Source organism: Candoia aspera, chromosome 3 (assembly GCF_035149785.1).
Source record: "Candoia aspera isolate rCanAsp1 chromosome 3, rCanAsp1.hap2, whole genome shotgun sequence".
NCBI classification, from domain to species: Eukaryota; Metazoa; Chordata; class Lepidosauria; order Squamata; family Boidae; genus Candoia; species Candoia aspera.
Genome location: NC_086155.1, coordinates 23891188 through 23910065, shown reverse-complemented (window position 1 = coordinate 23910065; position 18878 = coordinate 23891188). Strand labels below are relative to the sequence as shown.

The 18878-nt window shown below is 39.1% G+C and overlaps 1 protein-coding gene across 2 annotated transcripts in view; it reads left to right on the top strand.

Annotated features, from left to right (window-relative positions):
- The window catches only part of RPN2 (ribophorin II), a 40772-nt gene that overhangs the window by 16815 nt on the left and 5079 nt on the right, over nucleotides 1-18878 (top strand). Inside the window, exons 10-17 of one of the 2 annotated variants that reach the window (XM_063297156.1) lie at nucleotides 1715-1806; nucleotides 4314-4428; nucleotides 5616-5810; nucleotides 7718-7804; nucleotides 8555-8650; nucleotides 9028-9103; nucleotides 15834-15963; nucleotides 17119-17189. In XM_063297156.1, the coding sequence (XP_063153226.1) occupies nucleotides 1715-1806; nucleotides 4314-4428; nucleotides 5616-5810; nucleotides 7718-7804; nucleotides 8555-8650; nucleotides 9028-9103; nucleotides 15834-15963; nucleotides 17119-17170 (843 nt within the window). In that variant the 3' untranslated portion in view covers nucleotides 17171-17189. Of the gene's footprint in view, nucleotides 1-1714; nucleotides 1807-4313; nucleotides 4429-5615; nucleotides 5811-7717; nucleotides 7805-8554; nucleotides 8651-9027; nucleotides 9104-15833; nucleotides 15964-17118; nucleotides 17190-18878 lie in introns of those variants that run through there. The other variant, XM_063297157.1, reaches the window with a different exon arrangement.

The following is an 18878-nucleotide window of genomic DNA, read 5'->3' as shown; positions in this document are numbered from 1 at the left end:
CCATGGAACAGCTAGAAGTCACTTGTTTGCATATGCCAACCTCTGCCACACATATCAAAATCAGTGTGGTAATTGGAGTAATAATCTTGCTTATAGCATCAGAGAGGGATTTATGATGCTGCTTAAGCACTCTGGCTACATAAGTGAGTGCTGGTGGCCATGCATTAACAGTGATGGCTTAGTAAGAATACAGCTTTAATAATGCATTTTATTACTGGAGAAAGCTGTCAGGTGGGCTGCTTATTAGAGGTTATCATTAGTTTAATTTTACGTAGTGCTCTAGCAGGTTTAACAATTATGATCCAAACTTTAATATGCTAAGTAAAAATACCATATTCTCCAGCATTTATTCATGTGCATGCATGAGTGTGATGCGCCAGATTCAGTAGACAAACCTGAGCAAGACAAAAGATAAATTCTTATCTTAAATATTCCCAAATGTCATGTTCTTCAAAGTGTGGTGTATGACAAGTTTGACTTCATAACAATTGCTTCCATGATTTACAGTGGAATTTTTAATTAAAATGTGCTGTTGTCAGATGGGAAATAGTATTCAGAGTATTGTTTCACATACCTTTATGCCTCTGGGTTGGAGAACAAAATCTTGTTCCAAGTTCCCATTGATCCCTGTGGCTGTTCTCTAAATACGCTCAGGAGTAAACTCTAGAATGTGGGGTGTTTTGTTCTGAGCTTGGAACAAGATTTTGAAACAAGATTCAAAAACAGCTTTTTTGAGCTTGGAATATTTTGTATAGCTCAGATTGCTTTTGCTGATTTCGCATCAGTGTGCATTCTATTCTATTGTATTCTTTTGGGTATCTGGCTGTTACCAGTGAGGACTTAATTTTATGGTGTCCAGCTGAGCATCTTCCAAACAATGATGCCGAATGACTGTTGCTCATCCCCTCACCTTTGGTTTGCATACTGCCCAAGTGCTCTAATTTGTCTTCTATGTCTTTCAATATATGTGTTTTAAAAGTACATGTGCCCAAGAACAAATTAGACATCCAAACACTTCAAAGTATACAGTGAGATAGAACAGTAAAGTACAATCACATTCTAATTATTGCAGAAAAGAGATTAAGAACTTTTTTTTTCAAAATACAACCTAGCCTTTAAAACTCAAATGGCACCAAATGAAGTGGAAATGAAGGAGAGGGCAAAAGATAACACAGCTGAATAACAAAGCTCTAATAACAAATTAACAAATAACAACAATAAGTTAAATTGGACTTTAAGGACAGACATTCCCTCTTTGTAGTCTAAATATATAATGCTGATTGGTCCCAGCCACTATAATTTGAGCAAAGACATATAAAGAACTCATTATCCTGAAGAGTACAGTGTATATTTGGAGAGCCATAGTTAGTATTCCCTGTGATTAGAAAGTGGAGCTGTCAGCCACTGAATATTGATATTCCTGCTTCCTTAAATAGCCCTCTTGCAATCAAACCTTGATTTGCCTGCTATACTGTCTTTTCAATCATTTCAAGGAATAAATTTATACTACCTCTTTTCTGGAGACTTCATAATAAAGTGTTACAAAATGAATACCTTTAGAAGAATGGTACAATAATTGATTAATATATGGAAGGAATATATTGGTAGAAGACCCAAGGTTGAGAAAGACACATACCACCCATAGGGGTGAGAAGGGAATTTTTATACAGTATATATGGAACTCATAATCTATTGATTTATTTCTTGTTTGCAGTTGAAAGTCAAAGTCTCAACTGAGGTTGGTATTACAAATGTGGATCTCTTTACTGTGGACAAAGATCAGAGCATTGCACCCAAAACTACCAGGTAAAATACCAGTGCATATAACCAAACATGTGAATGGTCCCATTTCTTGATTATGTTAACATCTATGCACTGCTTACTTGGTGGCCATGTATATTCATTCTGTAATTTAATTGTTTTAATTGAAATTGTTTTAACTGTTTTATAGTTTTTATTGTTGTAAGCCACTCTGAGTCACTTGCTGAGAAGGGCAGCTATAGAAATCGAATAAATAAAATAAATAAACTCAGTACTGAATGTCAACATTGTACATCCAGATTTTGTCAACATGTTATCAAGGAAACAAATTATATAAGTTGATTGTTCAGCTGTATTGTTGAGGATTAAACTGTTAGTGTTTATGCTAGATGTGCATGGTTGGATGTTTATACAGTTAGCAGCAACTAGTCCTTCAAAATTTCAAGTATCAGGTTATTACTAATTGCTTCACTACTCAGCCAGGGCAGAAACACCGATCAGGGTTCATTATTTTAATTCCTTTAATGAACCTCTTGCATCCTTGTCTGCTTCTCTTCCAAACTGAAAGTATTGGTCTGTAAAGGAAGGCTACGCTTCTTGCTATTCTAGAAAGATATAGTGTTCTTTCTCCCTTCATTGTTGTTTACAATTTCGTTCTGTTGTTGCTGTGCTTTATCCATCCATCTACCCTTCTTTTTTTGTGATTCCACTATGTGATTGCTAATTCTTACTTTGGTTGTTCTAACTATGCTTTATGACTTCTGTATAATGCTTTTAAATTATGCTTTGTAATCTGGCTAGGGAGGGCCTCATAGGGCCCCCAAAGCAGAGTATTTATGGTCCTCCTTGTGCCCCAACGTAACCAACAATTTTCCTTCTTGCAATCTCCATCTGTGCCTCTTTTTTTCATTTCACATGTCCCAAATTAGATAGGACCCCTTTCCCTTATTGTCCCATGTATTTTAGGGTTCAAGCTTTCCTGGAAATCAGGTAATTTGATCTATAAGATTTAGTTCCTAATCTTAAATATGTAATATAAGATAGTAGATTATGTGCTCTGAGGTGAAGGCCACCTCTCTTCATACTAAAAAGACCCTCAGTAATTATATGTACAATCAATTTGATTATGTATAATCAAATTGATTCCAGGGCTAGATCCTAGTTCAGAGTAAGCTCTGATTAGATTTTCTAGTTAATCTCTGAAGTATTAATTGCTTACAGTTTGGTGGGACAAACCATCATGAGTTGGCAAAAAAGCAATCCTCAACTGGTATACTTAACTATCTTTCTGTCTTTCCCTCCTAAATTTTGCATGTAGGAAAAATGTATCTCTGGAGGTTTATTATGTATTTATTTTTCAATTTTGTATACTACTTTAACCATGTAATAAACTCCTAATAGGTAATGTCATAAGACATGAAACTGTGAAACGTAACAGTGTGCAGTAAGCATAAAAACTCAACAAATAACAATAAAAACCTAACCAATCAGTTTTTGTTTTTTTAAAGCCCCTTCTATCATTTCCCAAATTATCCTGTCTTAACCTGCATTTGGAATACCACAAGTACTAGCATCAGTCACTTTCGAGGGGGGCTACACTGTGGAGCAGGGACCATCATTGCAAAACACTGACTTCAGGCTTCTGCTTTTTCCCCTCCTGAAAGTGATGGACTAATAATAATTTTTCAAATGTAGAGTATATCAGGTAGGTTGATTCCACTTAGAATAGGTAGTTCTGAAAATACCTTGGAACCAAATCATATAGGATTTCATAGGTAAAAGCCAGCAGTTTGAATTGCACACAGAAATGTATTGGAAGCCAATGTAGGGTCTGCAGTATAGATATACGGTGACTCTCACTTGCCAACAAATGGGCCACTGCATTTTTGCACCAGTTGCAGTTTCCAATTGATTGTCAAAGGCAATTCCGTATACATCACATTGCAGTAGTCTAGATGTGCAATGAGGGGGTGAGTTACCATTTCCAAAGTTTCCCATCACTGTTCACTTTGATTTAGCAATGACTTTGGCTTAGCAATAATTTTACTCCTCAAATAGGATTGAATGTGAAGTGTAACCAGCCTTCTTGTAAATTGGCTTTAAGAGGGAAGAAAAACTATCTGCAACTTTCCATAGTTTTCTCCTCCTTTATTCAAGGAAGGGCAGATTTCAAACTTGCACATTTAACTTGCCCTAAAACAATAGGGCCAATTAGTTGGAGCCAATAAAACGAGTACATGTATACTAAGAATTGAAGATTAGAATGCTTCTAAGTACCTGTTGACTAGAAATTTGGGGTCAGTGCTAGACCCAAACTTCTATACAAAAAGACCTTGGGTTTTCACACAGACTCTTTTAGTAATCTAATTTGGGAATGAGCTTTCTAGTTGCTGCTGTATTACATAATATAACAAAATAGGGAATCAGAAGCCCTTATTGATTAACTGCAAATCACTCCGATTTATCAATAGATCCCAATCTATTTTGCATCTAATTTCCTCTGCACAGGTTCACTTTTTTCCTTCTTAGCAGCAGTTCACTTCTTTTTTCAGGGTCACTTACCCAGCCAAAGCCAAAGGATCATTCACAGCTGACAGCCATCAAAATTTTGCCTTGTCCTTTCAATTGGTTGATGTGAACACTGGAGCAGAATTAATCCCTCACCAGGTTAGTTGATGCATGCCTACACTAATCCAGAGTGACAAGTTTAGCAAAAAGGCTCTTGGAAAGAGGTTCAGGTTGCTTTTTGTTTTTTGTTTATAAAAACTTGAGAAACATTAAGCAAATGCGACACTTGCCCATAACAGATTTGAAGGCCAGGAGCAAGTTATTGCCTTTGTGATTTGCTAGCTCTAACTCTTTAATACATCATGCCATCTAAATTAAGGGACCATACAATAGACAGATCTATGTATATATTTATGAAAATGCCTTATGCCAAATAAAATAGTTTATTCAGCTGGTCCACTGCTATCCTTCTGTACTGCAGCTCTTTAAAACTTCAAAGAAAGGTGAAATCTGTATCAGAATCAGGTATGTTTCACTGATAGAGCAGATGTTTGGCTTGTATCTCAGATCAGAGCATGTTGGCTAAGGATCTCATTTTGAGATGCTAAAAGATCACTGCTAGTCAAAGTGGCTGATGCTACCTCGTTTAAAGAAATCATTAGTTCATCCAGAGCAACTGCATCAAAGTATTTTTCCCCAGCTATGTTACCACAGATGTTTCAAGTGAAAGCAGTGAAGACTGAATGTGCAAATCACACGCCTAGTGTAAATTGTTCTCTTTCCATAAAGCATAGAAAAACGTAGTTTGATTCTGGATGCAAATTTTGCAATGCACAGTGAAGAAGAAGCCTCTTATAGCTTATTTTTACAGTTCCAGATATATTCCAGCTTAAGTTCAGAAGCATAATTGGGAGAAGGGGGAGTGTTTATATATACACAGACACACACACAAACACATGAGAAACATGTCTGAATTGGTTTTCCAAATATTCTTTCTTGGAATAAAGCCATGTTGAATTTCCTAATTTCTTATCAGAAACGAAAATAATTCCTATCCTGCAAAGTAAGCATTACAGGATAACATAGTAACAGTCTTTATGTGAGATGTTTAATGAATCAAATGCAAAACAGATGACATTCTCAACTTTCTTTGCTTTATCCTTGCATTATTTCTGTAATTACTGGGGATAGGAGCATAATCATTGGTAAAATGACTGACCCTTGGAATTCTTTCCAAGCTCTTAAAAGGAGCACTTTCAATCCTGGTGAACTAAGAATAGTATTAAAGCTTTTGTGGTGTGATGATGTTGGATGCTAATGTAAGTTTCATCACCTTTTCAATTCAGACTTTTGTACGGCTTCACAATAAAAAAACTGGGCAGGAGGTTGTGTTCGTTGCAGAACCAGACAACAAAAACATATACAAGTTTGAACTGGACACTTCTGAAAGAAAAACTGAGTTTGATTCTGCCTCTGGAATATACACTCTTTATTTGATAATTGGTGATGCCACTCTGGAAAATCCAATCCTCTGGAATGTGGTAAGTTGGTCCAATTGTAGAATGCTTTACCTGCAAGATTGGTGTTAACTAGTTAGAGAGATTGAAAAGCTAGATCTTGTATAACCTGAAGGAATTAACTTGGTCAAGGTCTAAATAAAAGAGACAGAGAGAGCACACTCTGGATCAATTTAGGCCCGTAGCTGTTTACACAGTGGCCAGCTTTTGGATCTCGCTCATACTCCTGGACTGGAGGGCGGTGGTTCCCTTTCATGATACTTCCTAGCAACCAGCATTTCAGGCATGTTACTACCAAGAGGTAGGAATCAGCCCTCAATATTAGTAGGCTTTAGTAGCCTGATCCTTCATGAACCTGTCAAGTTTTCTTCTAAAGCCATCCAACTTGGCTAGCATAATCACAGATGCTGACAGCAAATTCCAAAATATATGTGCCATGTGGAAAAATATTTCCTTCTGCCTTTCCTGAATCTCCTTGCATTTAATTTCAACAGATGATCTTGAGTTCTGATACTCCAAGAGAGGGGAAAAAACTTCTATCCATGTTTTCTATATAAGGCTATTCTGAAAATTAGTGATATCATGGTACTTCCAGTTGTAAGGGAAAAGAGGAGTTACTACTTTGAGAGTTAATCTTATTAAGATTAATTATTCCTATTTATGTATGGTATCCATTCTTTCTATCACTTAAATCCCCGCAGACTCTAGGAGGTGTACAGATACTAAAACTGCTACCACAACTACAGGTAGTAGTAATAGAAGGAAGTCACATTAACCAGTAATCAAAGGTTTTCCAAAACAGCCAGGTTTTTATAAGCTTTTGGAAGGCCATGAAAATGGAGCTATCCTTGCCTAGTGAAGCAAGCAGTTCCAGAGGAGGGGAGTGCCCTCTTCTGATAACAGGGGACCTTTAGCTGTCAATCTCTGGCCAATCATATTGAGCAGGCAAACTCTTATCAGGGAAATATAGTCACTTAGATACCTAGGACCCAAACTGTATGAAGGTGGCAACTAGCACCTTGAATTGCCCCCGGAAACAAACTAGCAGTCAATCCAGCTGCCACAGCAGTGGTGTAACATATCAGTACTATGACGGGCCAGTGAGCACAAAGGTCACTGTGTTTGTTCCAGCTGATATTTCAAAGTGGTCCAGCCCGAGGTAAAGCAAATTATACAAGGGTGACAAGGGCTTAAATGACAATTATCAGTGCATTCCATGCTAGATAAAGTTGCAATTAGCCAAAGTCTGGATGGTGTAAGCCTTCCTCAAGGAGTCAGGTGTAGCATGTGAACTTTGGAGTGGGAGAAGGAACAGCACAAAATGTTTGCAAACTCAGTCTGGGAAAGAAATGAGCGGTAACAAGGCAGAGTTCCTAATCATGACAATCCTGCTGCAGCATGGAAAAAGGAGCACATAGAGAGCCAGTTAGGTGTGGTGGTTAAGTTGCTGGCCTAGAAACCAGGAGACTCTGAGTTCTAGGCCTCCTTTTGTCGTGAAAGCAGCTGGGTGACTGGGCCAGTCACTCCCTCTCAGCCCAACTCACCTCACAGGGATGTTGTGGTTGTGGGGAAAATAGGAGGCAGGAATATTAGGTATGTTTGCTGCCTTGAGTTATATATAAAAAAGGGGGGATACAAATATGATGATGATGATACCTTTAATATTACTAAACATCTGCCTATCCCATGTCCTTGGGAAGGACTTGATAGGTGGACAAAAATGCCAAATCCAGTCTGAACATCTGGCTGACTGTGTGATCAACCATAATAATAATAATAATAATAGTCCATGAAAGCAGCACCAGCTCCTGCATCTCATGGTTTGGCAGGGCATTGCCCATGTGGGCTGCATTCTGTGCCAAGCCAAAGGGCCAGAGACTTGTGCCTTCTACTCTTCCTGCTTTTCCATATACCTTTTGAATTATTTTCAGGCTGATGTTGTCATCAAATTTCCAGAAGAAGATGCACCATCTACAGTCCAGTCAAAAAGCCTTTTCACTCCTAAACCTGAGATACAGGTACAGTCCACATTAGGGCATCATGTTTCACTGCATTCTCCATTTGGAAAACGCCTGCTTTTTATTCACGTGTTTATGTAACTTAAGTTTGTTACCAAACTTGGGGGAGTTGTAGGGCAAGGGTATCACTTTGCCTGTCTCTGCTATCCATGAATGCTTTTGCTCCTTACTTGAATGTGACAACAAAGGAAAAAAGGAGGTGGTGGTCATTTCCCCACTAGAGATTTATAAGTTTTCAAGAGTCATCCAACCATCAATCTGCTAAACCATCTGCTTTATATCACTTTGGTGATACCTTGCTGATGGAGTGAAGATCTTTAAGTCAGTAGCAGGGAAATGGCCACTGCTGTCAGTTCGAAGAGTGGAGTAAATAGGTAGTTAAGAAGAACCAGTAGTGATACGACGATTAACTTGCTGGCCTATGAGTAGGGAGACCCAGGTTCTAGTCCTTGTGTAGGCATTATGTAGCCAGCTGGGCTCTCTCCCAGCCCAAATCAGCACCAGGCTGTGCACAGGTCAGCTGATAAATAAAGCCCCTCATCGTATCCTTCATTGATAGCTTTACTGTAAGAACTAGGTGAGTGCAGTACAAAAACAAGCAGACTTTGCAACCAGGCAGGGCAACACTGACAGCTCAGGAGACTGTGTACAGGTACAATGATAGTTGGATATCCTGACCCAGAATTTGCTGGCTGCCTGCTGAGACATGTTGCCCTTCTGATGTTTTTCCTGGAATTCCTCTTCCACTAGCATTTGTTCAGAGAACCTGAGAAGAGGCCTCCCACTGTTGTCTCAAACACATTCACAGCCCTGATACTCTCCCCGCTGCTTTTGCTCTTTATTCTGGTAAGTGTTGAATATACAATGTCCAGTTAGTACTGAATTTCTTGCTGTTATTCAGCTGCTGGGTTCCTGAGGCAACTAAAGACCTCTATTACAGTACAGTATAACACAGCTAATTTTTCACAAAACAGAGTTGTGGAAGATGCCCTAGGAAGAAAGTTTCAAATCTCCCTATTTCATATCTACCCCTCCCCCAAATTCCTGCCTCCATTTGAGAGGCCCCTGTTTTTTTTAAAAGGTGGTTGCTGAGAATTTTTGAGGTTCATTTGCACATCTGAAGGAATCAGATATTTTGAATGGAATTAAAGCAATCTGGGTTGTTCTGGCAGTTGATTGGCAAGTGTTATCCTCCCTTAATGTATATTTTTGCAATTTTTCAGTGGATAAAGATTGGGGCCAATATTTCCAATTTCAGCTTTGCTCCAAGTACCATTATCTTCCATCTGGGTCATGCAGGTAAGTGCCAGAGAAATTCCTCTCCATTATCCTTTTTTTTCCCCCCATTGGCTTTATAGGTAAGAGCCTGATGACAGATGAGCTCATAGCCTATTAACTATAATGGACATAATGACACTGCATCCCTCCCTTTTGTCCATTTTTCCCCTAGCCCATCTTTCAGAATTATTCTGGTATGGCTAAATGCATGTTTGCCGTCAGTTTTAAAAGGTATCATTAGTTTAGATGTCTTTTCTTGCATTTAGATACATTTGTTAGCACAAAATGTTCTGAGTTTGTATTTTGGGCATCAGTCCTTTGGGATGTATGACCTTTTCCCTCCTTTGATTTTTGTACTCTTCTTTATGCTCCTTGATCTATGCCTGGATTTCTATGCAGTCCGTGTGTGTGTTAATTTGATTAGAAACTGCTATTGCCTCCTTGTGCCTTCTTGCACTCCTTGGAATATGCTGCTTGGTTTTAAAGTGCTAAATTGTCTAAAATTTGAAAAAAAAGTTGTAGGTCCTCTTATCTTGAATGGTATTTTCTGTTGTATTTCAGTCTTAGAAAGGCTCTTTCCTTTCATCTTCTCCATATCTTCATATTTTCCTTATAAGACACCAGCACTGTTAAGAAAACTATTAGTCAGCCAATTGGATGTTTAAAGATTTCATTTGAATCTTTCATCAGTGGTTCTCAATTTATTTTATGAGTACCACTGGTGTGATGCAGGCATACCTGTTAACTGTCCAGGAGATCCTGGTTTTCAGCAGCCACCGTAAAAGATATTTCTAGCCTAACTCACCAATTTAGCAAAAAGTGGGGAGAGAATGGGGCCTTCCATATGACCCTGCCTTCTCCTCTAACTTCCATGTGTTCAGTTGGAAGGCTTGAAGAGGAGCTGTGTTTTGTTTACTTGAATGAGAGTATAGCTGTCCACATAATCTAGGACTGTGTTTTATCTGGGCTCATAATCAAAGAGAGCTTATACTCATGGCCAGAAGTACACCTCCTGTCTGCAAGCCTGTTTGCCTGACCCTGATTTCTTGGCCTTCTGTGGAGTTCAGGCACTGCACACACTTGCAGTCTGTGTAGCTTTCGAGATTGGATAGCATGGAGCATTAGATGAAGATAGCAGCAGCATGTGATGACACAGGATGAAATGTTTTTCAGTTTGACACCTAGACAGTTTATGTCTGCATGTTCCATCTGGGACTGAAATGGGGCTTCTCCAGCAGTCAAGGAAAGCAGTTGATTGGATGCTCTGCAACTTACAGGCTCAGCACATAATATGAACACATTGGTGCCCAGGTTTCTGTTGAGAAGCAGAGGATCTTGGAGGAATTAAGCTGTCAGTTAGGCAGTTAGGGCTGCAAATGGAAGAAGAGAGGAGCCAGAAAAATGCAGGGACCTGCACCCAAACACACACTGGCTGCCACAGAACTGTATTTTCCCAAGAATCATTTGCGGGGCTATCAGCGGGAACTTACGGATAGGGCATCCCTGTCTCACCTTGGAAGAGGGGGAAGAGTTTTCATTTTTAAACCTTTTAAGGCTTAAAGAGAGAATGCATGTAGAGGCTGGGAGAAGAGCATAAATACATGTAGGTTTGCATGTGCATACACAGAATATTTAGAACTGCCTGTAAATGTATATATTTCCTTTCCTTGTAAAAAATAGACTTGGGTGGGACCAAATTCTTTAATAGAGAATAAGGCTGATGACATATGGCCATCTCTACTTATGAACTGTCTCTCTATAGATCTAATGGAAAGACTAGCCAACAAAAATATACATAATCCTTTTTTCTTTTTGTTACTCTTTTTTAATATCTTTCCTCTTACTTGTTATATACTGAAACAAAAAATAAAAAGACCCAAAAGTCTGAATACTACTGCAGTAAATGAGTACTCTTTGAAGATAGTTGTTCAGAGCAAATGTAAGGTTTACGTTCCAGCTTAAGTTATTTATATTTTGGTCCCCTTGAAATTTTCTGAGTATTCAGTATGACTCATTTAATTGCATTCTGTCTATAAATTTCAGCATGTTCTGTTAGAAGGTTGATTTTTTTTTTAGTTGAGGATTATTTTTGTTTTGTTTGTCTCATTTATGTCTATGTGTGTGGCTATACAGGATTGCCTTTCGTACTGGGAGAATTGTGACACTCACCCCTCCAGGCCTGAAAGGTTTAGTATTTGCAGCTGGTGTGGAGAGAGCTCCTCATATTCCCTTTTGCCAGCTTCTTTCTCTCCCGGTCAGTTTTATTATGGTACATAATTAGATGGTTGCACTTGAAGAGAATAGTATTTTTCAAAGATCCTGGAGCCTTGGTTGTTACCTACAGCATAGTGGAGCATTTCAACAGTTAGTTAATGTGTAATTTGGGTGCTTTAATTGATTTAGTTGCAGTTTGGTAGATAGTGCAGGGAATTGACAGATTTGAGTGACTTCTTCAAGGTGCAAGAGGATTCCCAGGATCTGCTACCACTGAGAGGGAGTTCCTGTCATTGGGGGCAGCAGTAGAAAAAGCCCACCTCCAAGGCCCTGTCAGATTTTAAATTTGTTTTGTTTTGTTTTGTTTTGTTTCTATAGCTGCCCTTCTCAGCAAGTGACTGATCCATTCAGATCCTGACAGCCTCTAGGCATGGATCACTAATTTATTTATTTATCAAATTTCATCACTGCCCACCTCCCCCAAAAGAGGGACTCTGGGCAGTTTAATGCATTACTAATACCAGTAATGCATTAAAAAATAGACTTCAGTTTATAGCCATCAATATAGTTTGCCTGCTCCTGTTGTCTAAGAATAACAGAAACTGTTAGCAGTGTGGTAGAGATATGAAAGAAACTGTTCTTTTTGTTTAAAGAAGATCTGGTTTGAAACATAGAGCCTTGAAAATAATCTGTACTGTGGAATAGAATTTTTCTGCCTGTTCCCAAAGTGTTGTGGATCATTGGTGTCAAACTCAAATAGAAATGGGGACCACCACAACACTACATAAGGACTTCTGAGGGCCACATATTGACTTCGATAACCACACATTTATATATGTCTTTTTTATTAATACATCAATACATTAAAATCAGAAAACCAGATATAACTAATACATAAAAAAGAAATGTATTATTCTTAGGAATTTTATTATTTGTTTTCAGTATTTGTGTGTGTATTGTGGATATATATATATACATACTATGTATAGTGTATATGTATGTATGTACGTGTATGTATATATATACAGTATATATATTTCCCCCTCCCTCCACATCATACTCTGAGCTTCCTTCCAGCCTACCACCAAATTATCATGCAAACCACCTACTGTACTCACCTCCCACTCCCATTTATCATCTTCCTGCAATTTTCCCTCTAATTTCTGACATGCCGTGTACAGAAAAGAAATTGTTTCGTGTAGCTTTTCCCAAACCAAGTACAAATTTGTGCACTGCAATACTTGAATATGAATAAATTGCAAATGCATGTAATAGTGACAGGTTAAAATATGTACATCTTTCTTAGTTAAGGCATAGAAACTAGAAAATATAGTAGTACAGTTATAATCAAAATTATTCAATCCCCATTGCAGATCAGGTTGATTGCCAAAATGTACAGACTTTCAGCTGTTTGTAATGAACAAATCAAACAAAAGCAATTGAAATAGCTTAACAGAACGGATGCTTCAAGTTGTGTCCCCAAATTCAACTGAAAATGCAAACTTCTCCAGTCTCAAAGTTGTTCAACCCCTTGTCAGGGTCAGGCTCGCTTCGCAATAAGACACGGACTCACTTAATGGGTATTAAGGATTTCCGGTTTATTGGAATGGTAGCTGACAGAACGAAAAACGGGAACGGGGGTGCGGTGGTGAGGCGCCCCGTTTATACCCTCTTTCTGAGTCCCGTGCTTCTCCACCCTTCATTGTCCCTAATCCCTCTTGATGGGTGCCTTGATGGTTGCGTGGGCGTTTTCCCGGTGTCTTCTCTTGTCCTCTTGATTCCGGTGTGTCCTCCAGGGCACCAGGTGCGGCTTATCTCTGCTTATCGGAAGCCCTTCTTTTCGGCTGTATATGAGTCCATGGGTGTGGGTGCTTTGGGTGCTTGTTTTAATCTCTGATTTAATTATCTCCTTCCTCTATTCCTTTATGATCATGATCTACGTTGTGAGGCTCTTTGTGCCTTTCAACGAGGTCATGACACCCCTTCATGGCAAGCATCTTCAGTATTTAGTAGAGCACCCTTTTGCTGTTAGGACCTACTACAAACGAGATGCATAGCCAGACACCAGCTTCTGGCAGCGTTCCTGAGGAATCTTAGCCCATTCCTCTTGAGCAATGGCCTCCAGTTCAGTAATATTCTTGGGTTTGCATGCTGCAACTGCCTTCTTCAAATCCCACCAGAGATTTCCTATGGGGTTCAAGTCAGGTGACTGTGATGGCCACTGTAGAATCTTCCAGGACTTCTGCATTGAAGCCTTAGTGGAATTTGAGGTATGCTTGGGATCATTGTCCTGTTGGAAGGTCCAATGACGCCCAAGCTTCAGCTTTCTTACAGACAGCACGATGTTTTCTCCTAGGATTTCCTGATGCTTCAATGAATCCATCTTGCCCTCCACACGCTGCAGATTTCCAGTGCCAGAGGATGCAAAGGAGCCCCAGAGCATCACCGAGCCACCACCATGCTTAACTGTAGGCAGAGTGTTCTTTTCAGCTTATGCTTCATTCTTCTTCCTCCAGACATACCGCTGATCCATCAGGTCGAAAAGTTCCAGTTTTGTTTCATCGTTCCACAAAACAGAACCCCAAAACTTCTGTGGCTTATTTATATGATTTTGAGCATATTGGAGTCAACTTTTCTTGTGCTTTTGGGTCAGTAGTGGTGTACATCTTGGAGCTCTGACATGGAAACCTTCTGTGTTTAGTACGCACCTTACTGTGCTCACTGACACCTCAGTGCCTGTTGCCACCAAGTCTTGCTGCAAGTCTTTTGCAGTCACTTGAGGGTTTCTCTCTATCTGCCTTCTCAGAAATCTGGTTGCAGCCATTGACCGCTTCCTTTTTCTGCCCCTTCCAGGTAGTGAAACCACTGTTCCTTTAACTTTGAACTTGCAAACTATGCTTCCAATGGTATCTCTAAGAACATTCAGTGCCTTTGCTATCCTGTTCCTTGTTTGTGGAGGGTGATGATCTCTTCTCTTACCTTTTTGGACCATTCTTTTGACTTAGCCATACTGTATTTCTAAAATGCAGTTAGACGTGACACTCAACAAACCCCTAGCCAGTTCAGGTATTTCAAGTGTTCCAGCTCAAGCACACCTGGTGCAACTAATGAAGCCCTTGATTAGTTGCATCAGGTGTGCTTGAGACAACACCTGTTTTGCCTACTGTATGTGTGCTGTTGTGACGGATTCTATTCAGGGGGTTGAATAATTTTGAGACTGGAGAAGTCATCATAAGTTGCATTTTCAGTTGAATTTGGGGATACCCCTTGAAGCATTCGTTGTGTTGAGCTATTTCAATTGCTTTTGTTTGATTTGTTCATTGCAACATCTGAAAGTCTACATTTTGACAATCAACCTGATTTGCAGTGGGGGTTGAATAATTTCGATTACAACTGTATATCACCTACGCACTTCAAAGTTGTGCCTTCACATCATTTTGGATTCCTGGCAACTGTGCCCTGCACTTTTCCTGACAGCATTTTTCAGAAGTAACTTGGCAGATCTTTCTTCCTAGAGGTGAGAGAAGTGGCTGTCTCAAGGTCACCTAGCTGACTTTGTGCCCAAGGCAGGACTAGAATTCACTATCTCCTGGTTTCTAATTTAACACCTTAACCACTACACCAAATTGGGTCCACACCCTTACAGTTTATAATATAAACTAACTAGTCAACGATAACTGCAATCAATATTTTGTAAGGATATTTATTTATTTATGGTGTGATAATTCTAATGAAATAAAAATTTTAAAAAAGAAAGAAAAGCATTATACAAAAAGCATTTAGATTCCCCCCCTTTCATTTTTTCCCCATCCTTTCCTTCTTCTCTGGAGGTATTCTGAACTTACTTTAATTTAAAAATTGAATGTTTTATAAAGTTAATAACCATCATGGACCTTGTGCAGCTCAAAACTCAATAGATATTAATGAAACCATTTTTGGAAGAAGGAGGCAAATGAAATGAACCCGTTTTGGAGGGGGAAGAGAAATTAATTCCACCTGTTTTAGAGGGAGGCCCTCCTTAGTGCCCTGGAGGCTCTGGGACCCAGAACAGGTCAGCTACCAATGCCAGGCTGCCTGCCTACTTTCCCAGGGAGAAGGCACAAACTCGCTGCCCCAGCTTCTGCAGAACTCCTTACGAGCCCAGAGTTTTATGGTAGTTGGTAATTAAATTTATTATTTAGTTTTAAAATGTAGTATTACCTATGTTTTACTGTATTTTTATTTTATTTTGCTAAATATTTCCCAGCTGCATTTTAATCTGGTTCGTGCCACACTCAGGAATGTTGTGGGCCACATGTGGCTCCTGGGCCGCAAGTTTGACACCTCTGTTGTGGGTCATGCTTGTATCTAGATATACTGTACATAATTACAATTTTGGAGGAGTTTTCTGCCTTTCCTAAGTATAAAGAGTCATTCTTTTCTCAAGGATCCAGAGTCATTGAATAGTTATGCGTTCATTCCACACAAACCATTGTTATAAAATGTTTTTAAGGAAATCAAATCTTACAAATTGTTATTTGGTCTTTTTTTTTCCTAGCAATGTTGGGGCTCATGTATGTTTACTGGACTCAGCTGAACATGTTTCAAACTCTGAAGTACCTGGCTCTCCTTGGCAGCCTCACCTTCCTAGCAGGCAACAGAATGTTGGCTCATAAAGCAGTGAAAAGGTAAGAGGACAAAACACTGGACTTCCTTTCTTTTTTAAAATAAAAAACCTAGCTGGGGATAGTAAAGCAAAAGTTAAGTATGTGCTATTAGCGATAAATCTATTGCTAAATACCTAGCTGTCGTTTCCTGATTCATCCATGCATCTCCCCTTAAGTAATAGTTGAGACATCATAAGTTTTAATTCCATGTTCTGACTTTTGAAGTCAGTCATTTAAGGGAGGGATTCTAATGGACCAAGTGATGAAATCTGTTTGGAATGGTTTCTTTTTTAGTACAGGTTTAGAAATCACCTATAGCAAGGGTAAGGAATTTTTGACCCTTTGTACATTCCTAAATTACAGCTTCCTTCACTATTACCCATGCTGTCTGGGGCTTCATGCATTTATAATTCAGTGACATCTGGAAGGCCATACGTTCCCCATCAGTACTGTAACATAAGGAATATCTTCCCTGGATTTCTCATTTTTTAAAAGGGTAGAAGCTCAGTTTAATTTCTCACAAAGCCTCCAATGTAGTAACTCAAAATATTTGCAGGACCTGGAACCTCACCTTCCTGTCCAAATGATTACCTTTTTTTAAGTCTGGAAAAAATGTATAGGTTTGCCTTCAGAAAGTCTTGATGGTCATTAGGCATTCTCAGGCAACCATGAGGTTAGTAGCAAATTAGTATATTTAACTTATATAAGCAAACTTTTTGCTGTGTGGAGGAGTCGTCATGGAGAAGTAATGTCATGTGGATTTTCTATGGTAGCGAGTATTAAATGAGTGAGCCAAGTTTCTAAGTTCTATCAGGGTTTCTAGTAGCATGAACCAATAATAAAAATGCTTCTTGCTAATGTCTGTTATGCATCAGGGCTAACTTTATAATTCTGTGCTTTATCTCTCTTACCAGATTTATTCTCTAATAACTATTTGGTGAAATTATTACTACCATGGCTTTGCCTACATTAGTGGCTGGCTTAAAATTCAGCCAATATGACAGTATAAATTCTCCTATGAAAAGAATTGCAGTCCTTGATGCTCACCAAATCTCTGTATGTAGAGTTTCTGGAAGCCTGGTTTGCATGCTTCTTTTGAACCTATTGTTCCTAAAGTAATACTGCTTTCCACTTCACTGTCTGCTCTGAACTTTAATTCCTTTCTCCTTTTGGCAGGATCGCTGCAGAACAGAGCAGTAGGTTGGCAAAGTATAGAACGCTACGGTAAAAAGGGGTTATACTAGTGACCAGCCCTTCCTAGAAGTAAGGGTCTTTGGCTGTTGCTTTTCCTAAGCATGGTGGCTGCTTCATTTTATGCTTGCTCATCTCTGTTTGGGGTGGAGGTGGGGGAGCTTTAGCAGAAGTCACTACCACTCTGCCTATTATACTTCTGACCATTGCAAAAGGAACATCTGTGTGGTTTAACTATATTTTGAGTTTAACTCCACTATTGTTTAACTCCATTACAGTTATACATATTTAAAAAAAACAATATTATCTGGGCTGCTAGAGAAATTGCTAACAATAATTTTCAACTAGACGTCTCATTTTTATGTTCTTATACAACTCCTGCTTGGTCCACCTACCTATATGCTGCTTTTCCTTCTGTTTCCAGGCCAACTGGTACAAAGTTAATTTTTGTGGAAGCAAAGAATCATAATATTTGTGTAATTTAAGAATGTTGAGATACTGGGGAACATGATTCTGGATTAAGAAGGATGTGGTAGTCAGGATCAATCTGATGAGAATTGATGGACATGCCTGTTTCAGTTTGAATCCTGAAGTTGGGTAGCCTGTCACAGTATCCGAATCTGTTTCCTGTTTCCCTGCATGTAACGTTTTGATTTTTCTCTTTCTGCCTATTTATTCTTGTTCGAAAAAAAGAGCTTGGGTAGATTTGTTTGTTTGTTTGTTTGTTGCAGTAGTTTTATACTGCATATTCAAGGCAGTTTACAACATTTGGAGAAGCAAAATTAGAATCATAAAATTCAACAACCATAAACAATATAATATTCTGTTAAAAACATAAAACATCTAAAAATCTACTAAAGCAACAAACAGGCACCCAGCCATCCTATTACCGATCGAAAGCATGCTTAAATAAAATAGTTACCATGGCTTTCTTCCAGGCCAGTACGGTGGGGAACAATTTCACATTAGTGAATAAAATGTTCCATAACATTAGGGCACTAAGAAAAGATATACCATCAGATTCTAGACTCTTCTACCTCTCAAAGGATTGGGACCCTAACATCCCCTCCCTCAAAGACTTCACTAGACAGGAAAAATCAGTTTGGAGGAGATGGTCCCAAAGGTGTCTAGGAGCTGAGCCTTTAAGAACTTTATAGATTAAAATATATACAGATAGTCCTTGCTTAACGACAGTAATTGGAACCAGGAATTCCGTCACTAAGTGAAGTCATAAAGCGCGATGTCACGTGACCACACTGACTTATTACAGCAGTTGCAGCAGTTCTGGTTGTGGTCATTAAGTGAATCCCGCACAGTTGTTAAGCACAACATCATGTAATCGCTATTTGCAACCTCCTGCTGGCTTCCCTATTGGCTTTGCTTGTCAGAAGCTGGCAGTGACGGTCACAAATGGTGATCACATGACTGTGGGACACTGCAACCCAGGTGGAAAGCACCCAAATCACAGTTACATGACTGTGGGGATGCTGCAACAGCCACAACTACAAGGACCAGTCGTAACTCTCCTCGTTGCCATTGTAACTTCAAGTGGTCACTGAATGAGTGGTTGTTAACCGAGGACTACCTGTATTTTGAATTGGATCTGGAAACCTACTGGCAACTAATGCAGTGACTAGAATACTGGTGTTACATTGCTAAAACAGTTAATACCTATTAATGGCTGGCTTCTGCACTTTGGACCAAGCGTAGTTTCTGAGTTGTGTTCAGAAGGTAACCTAAGTACA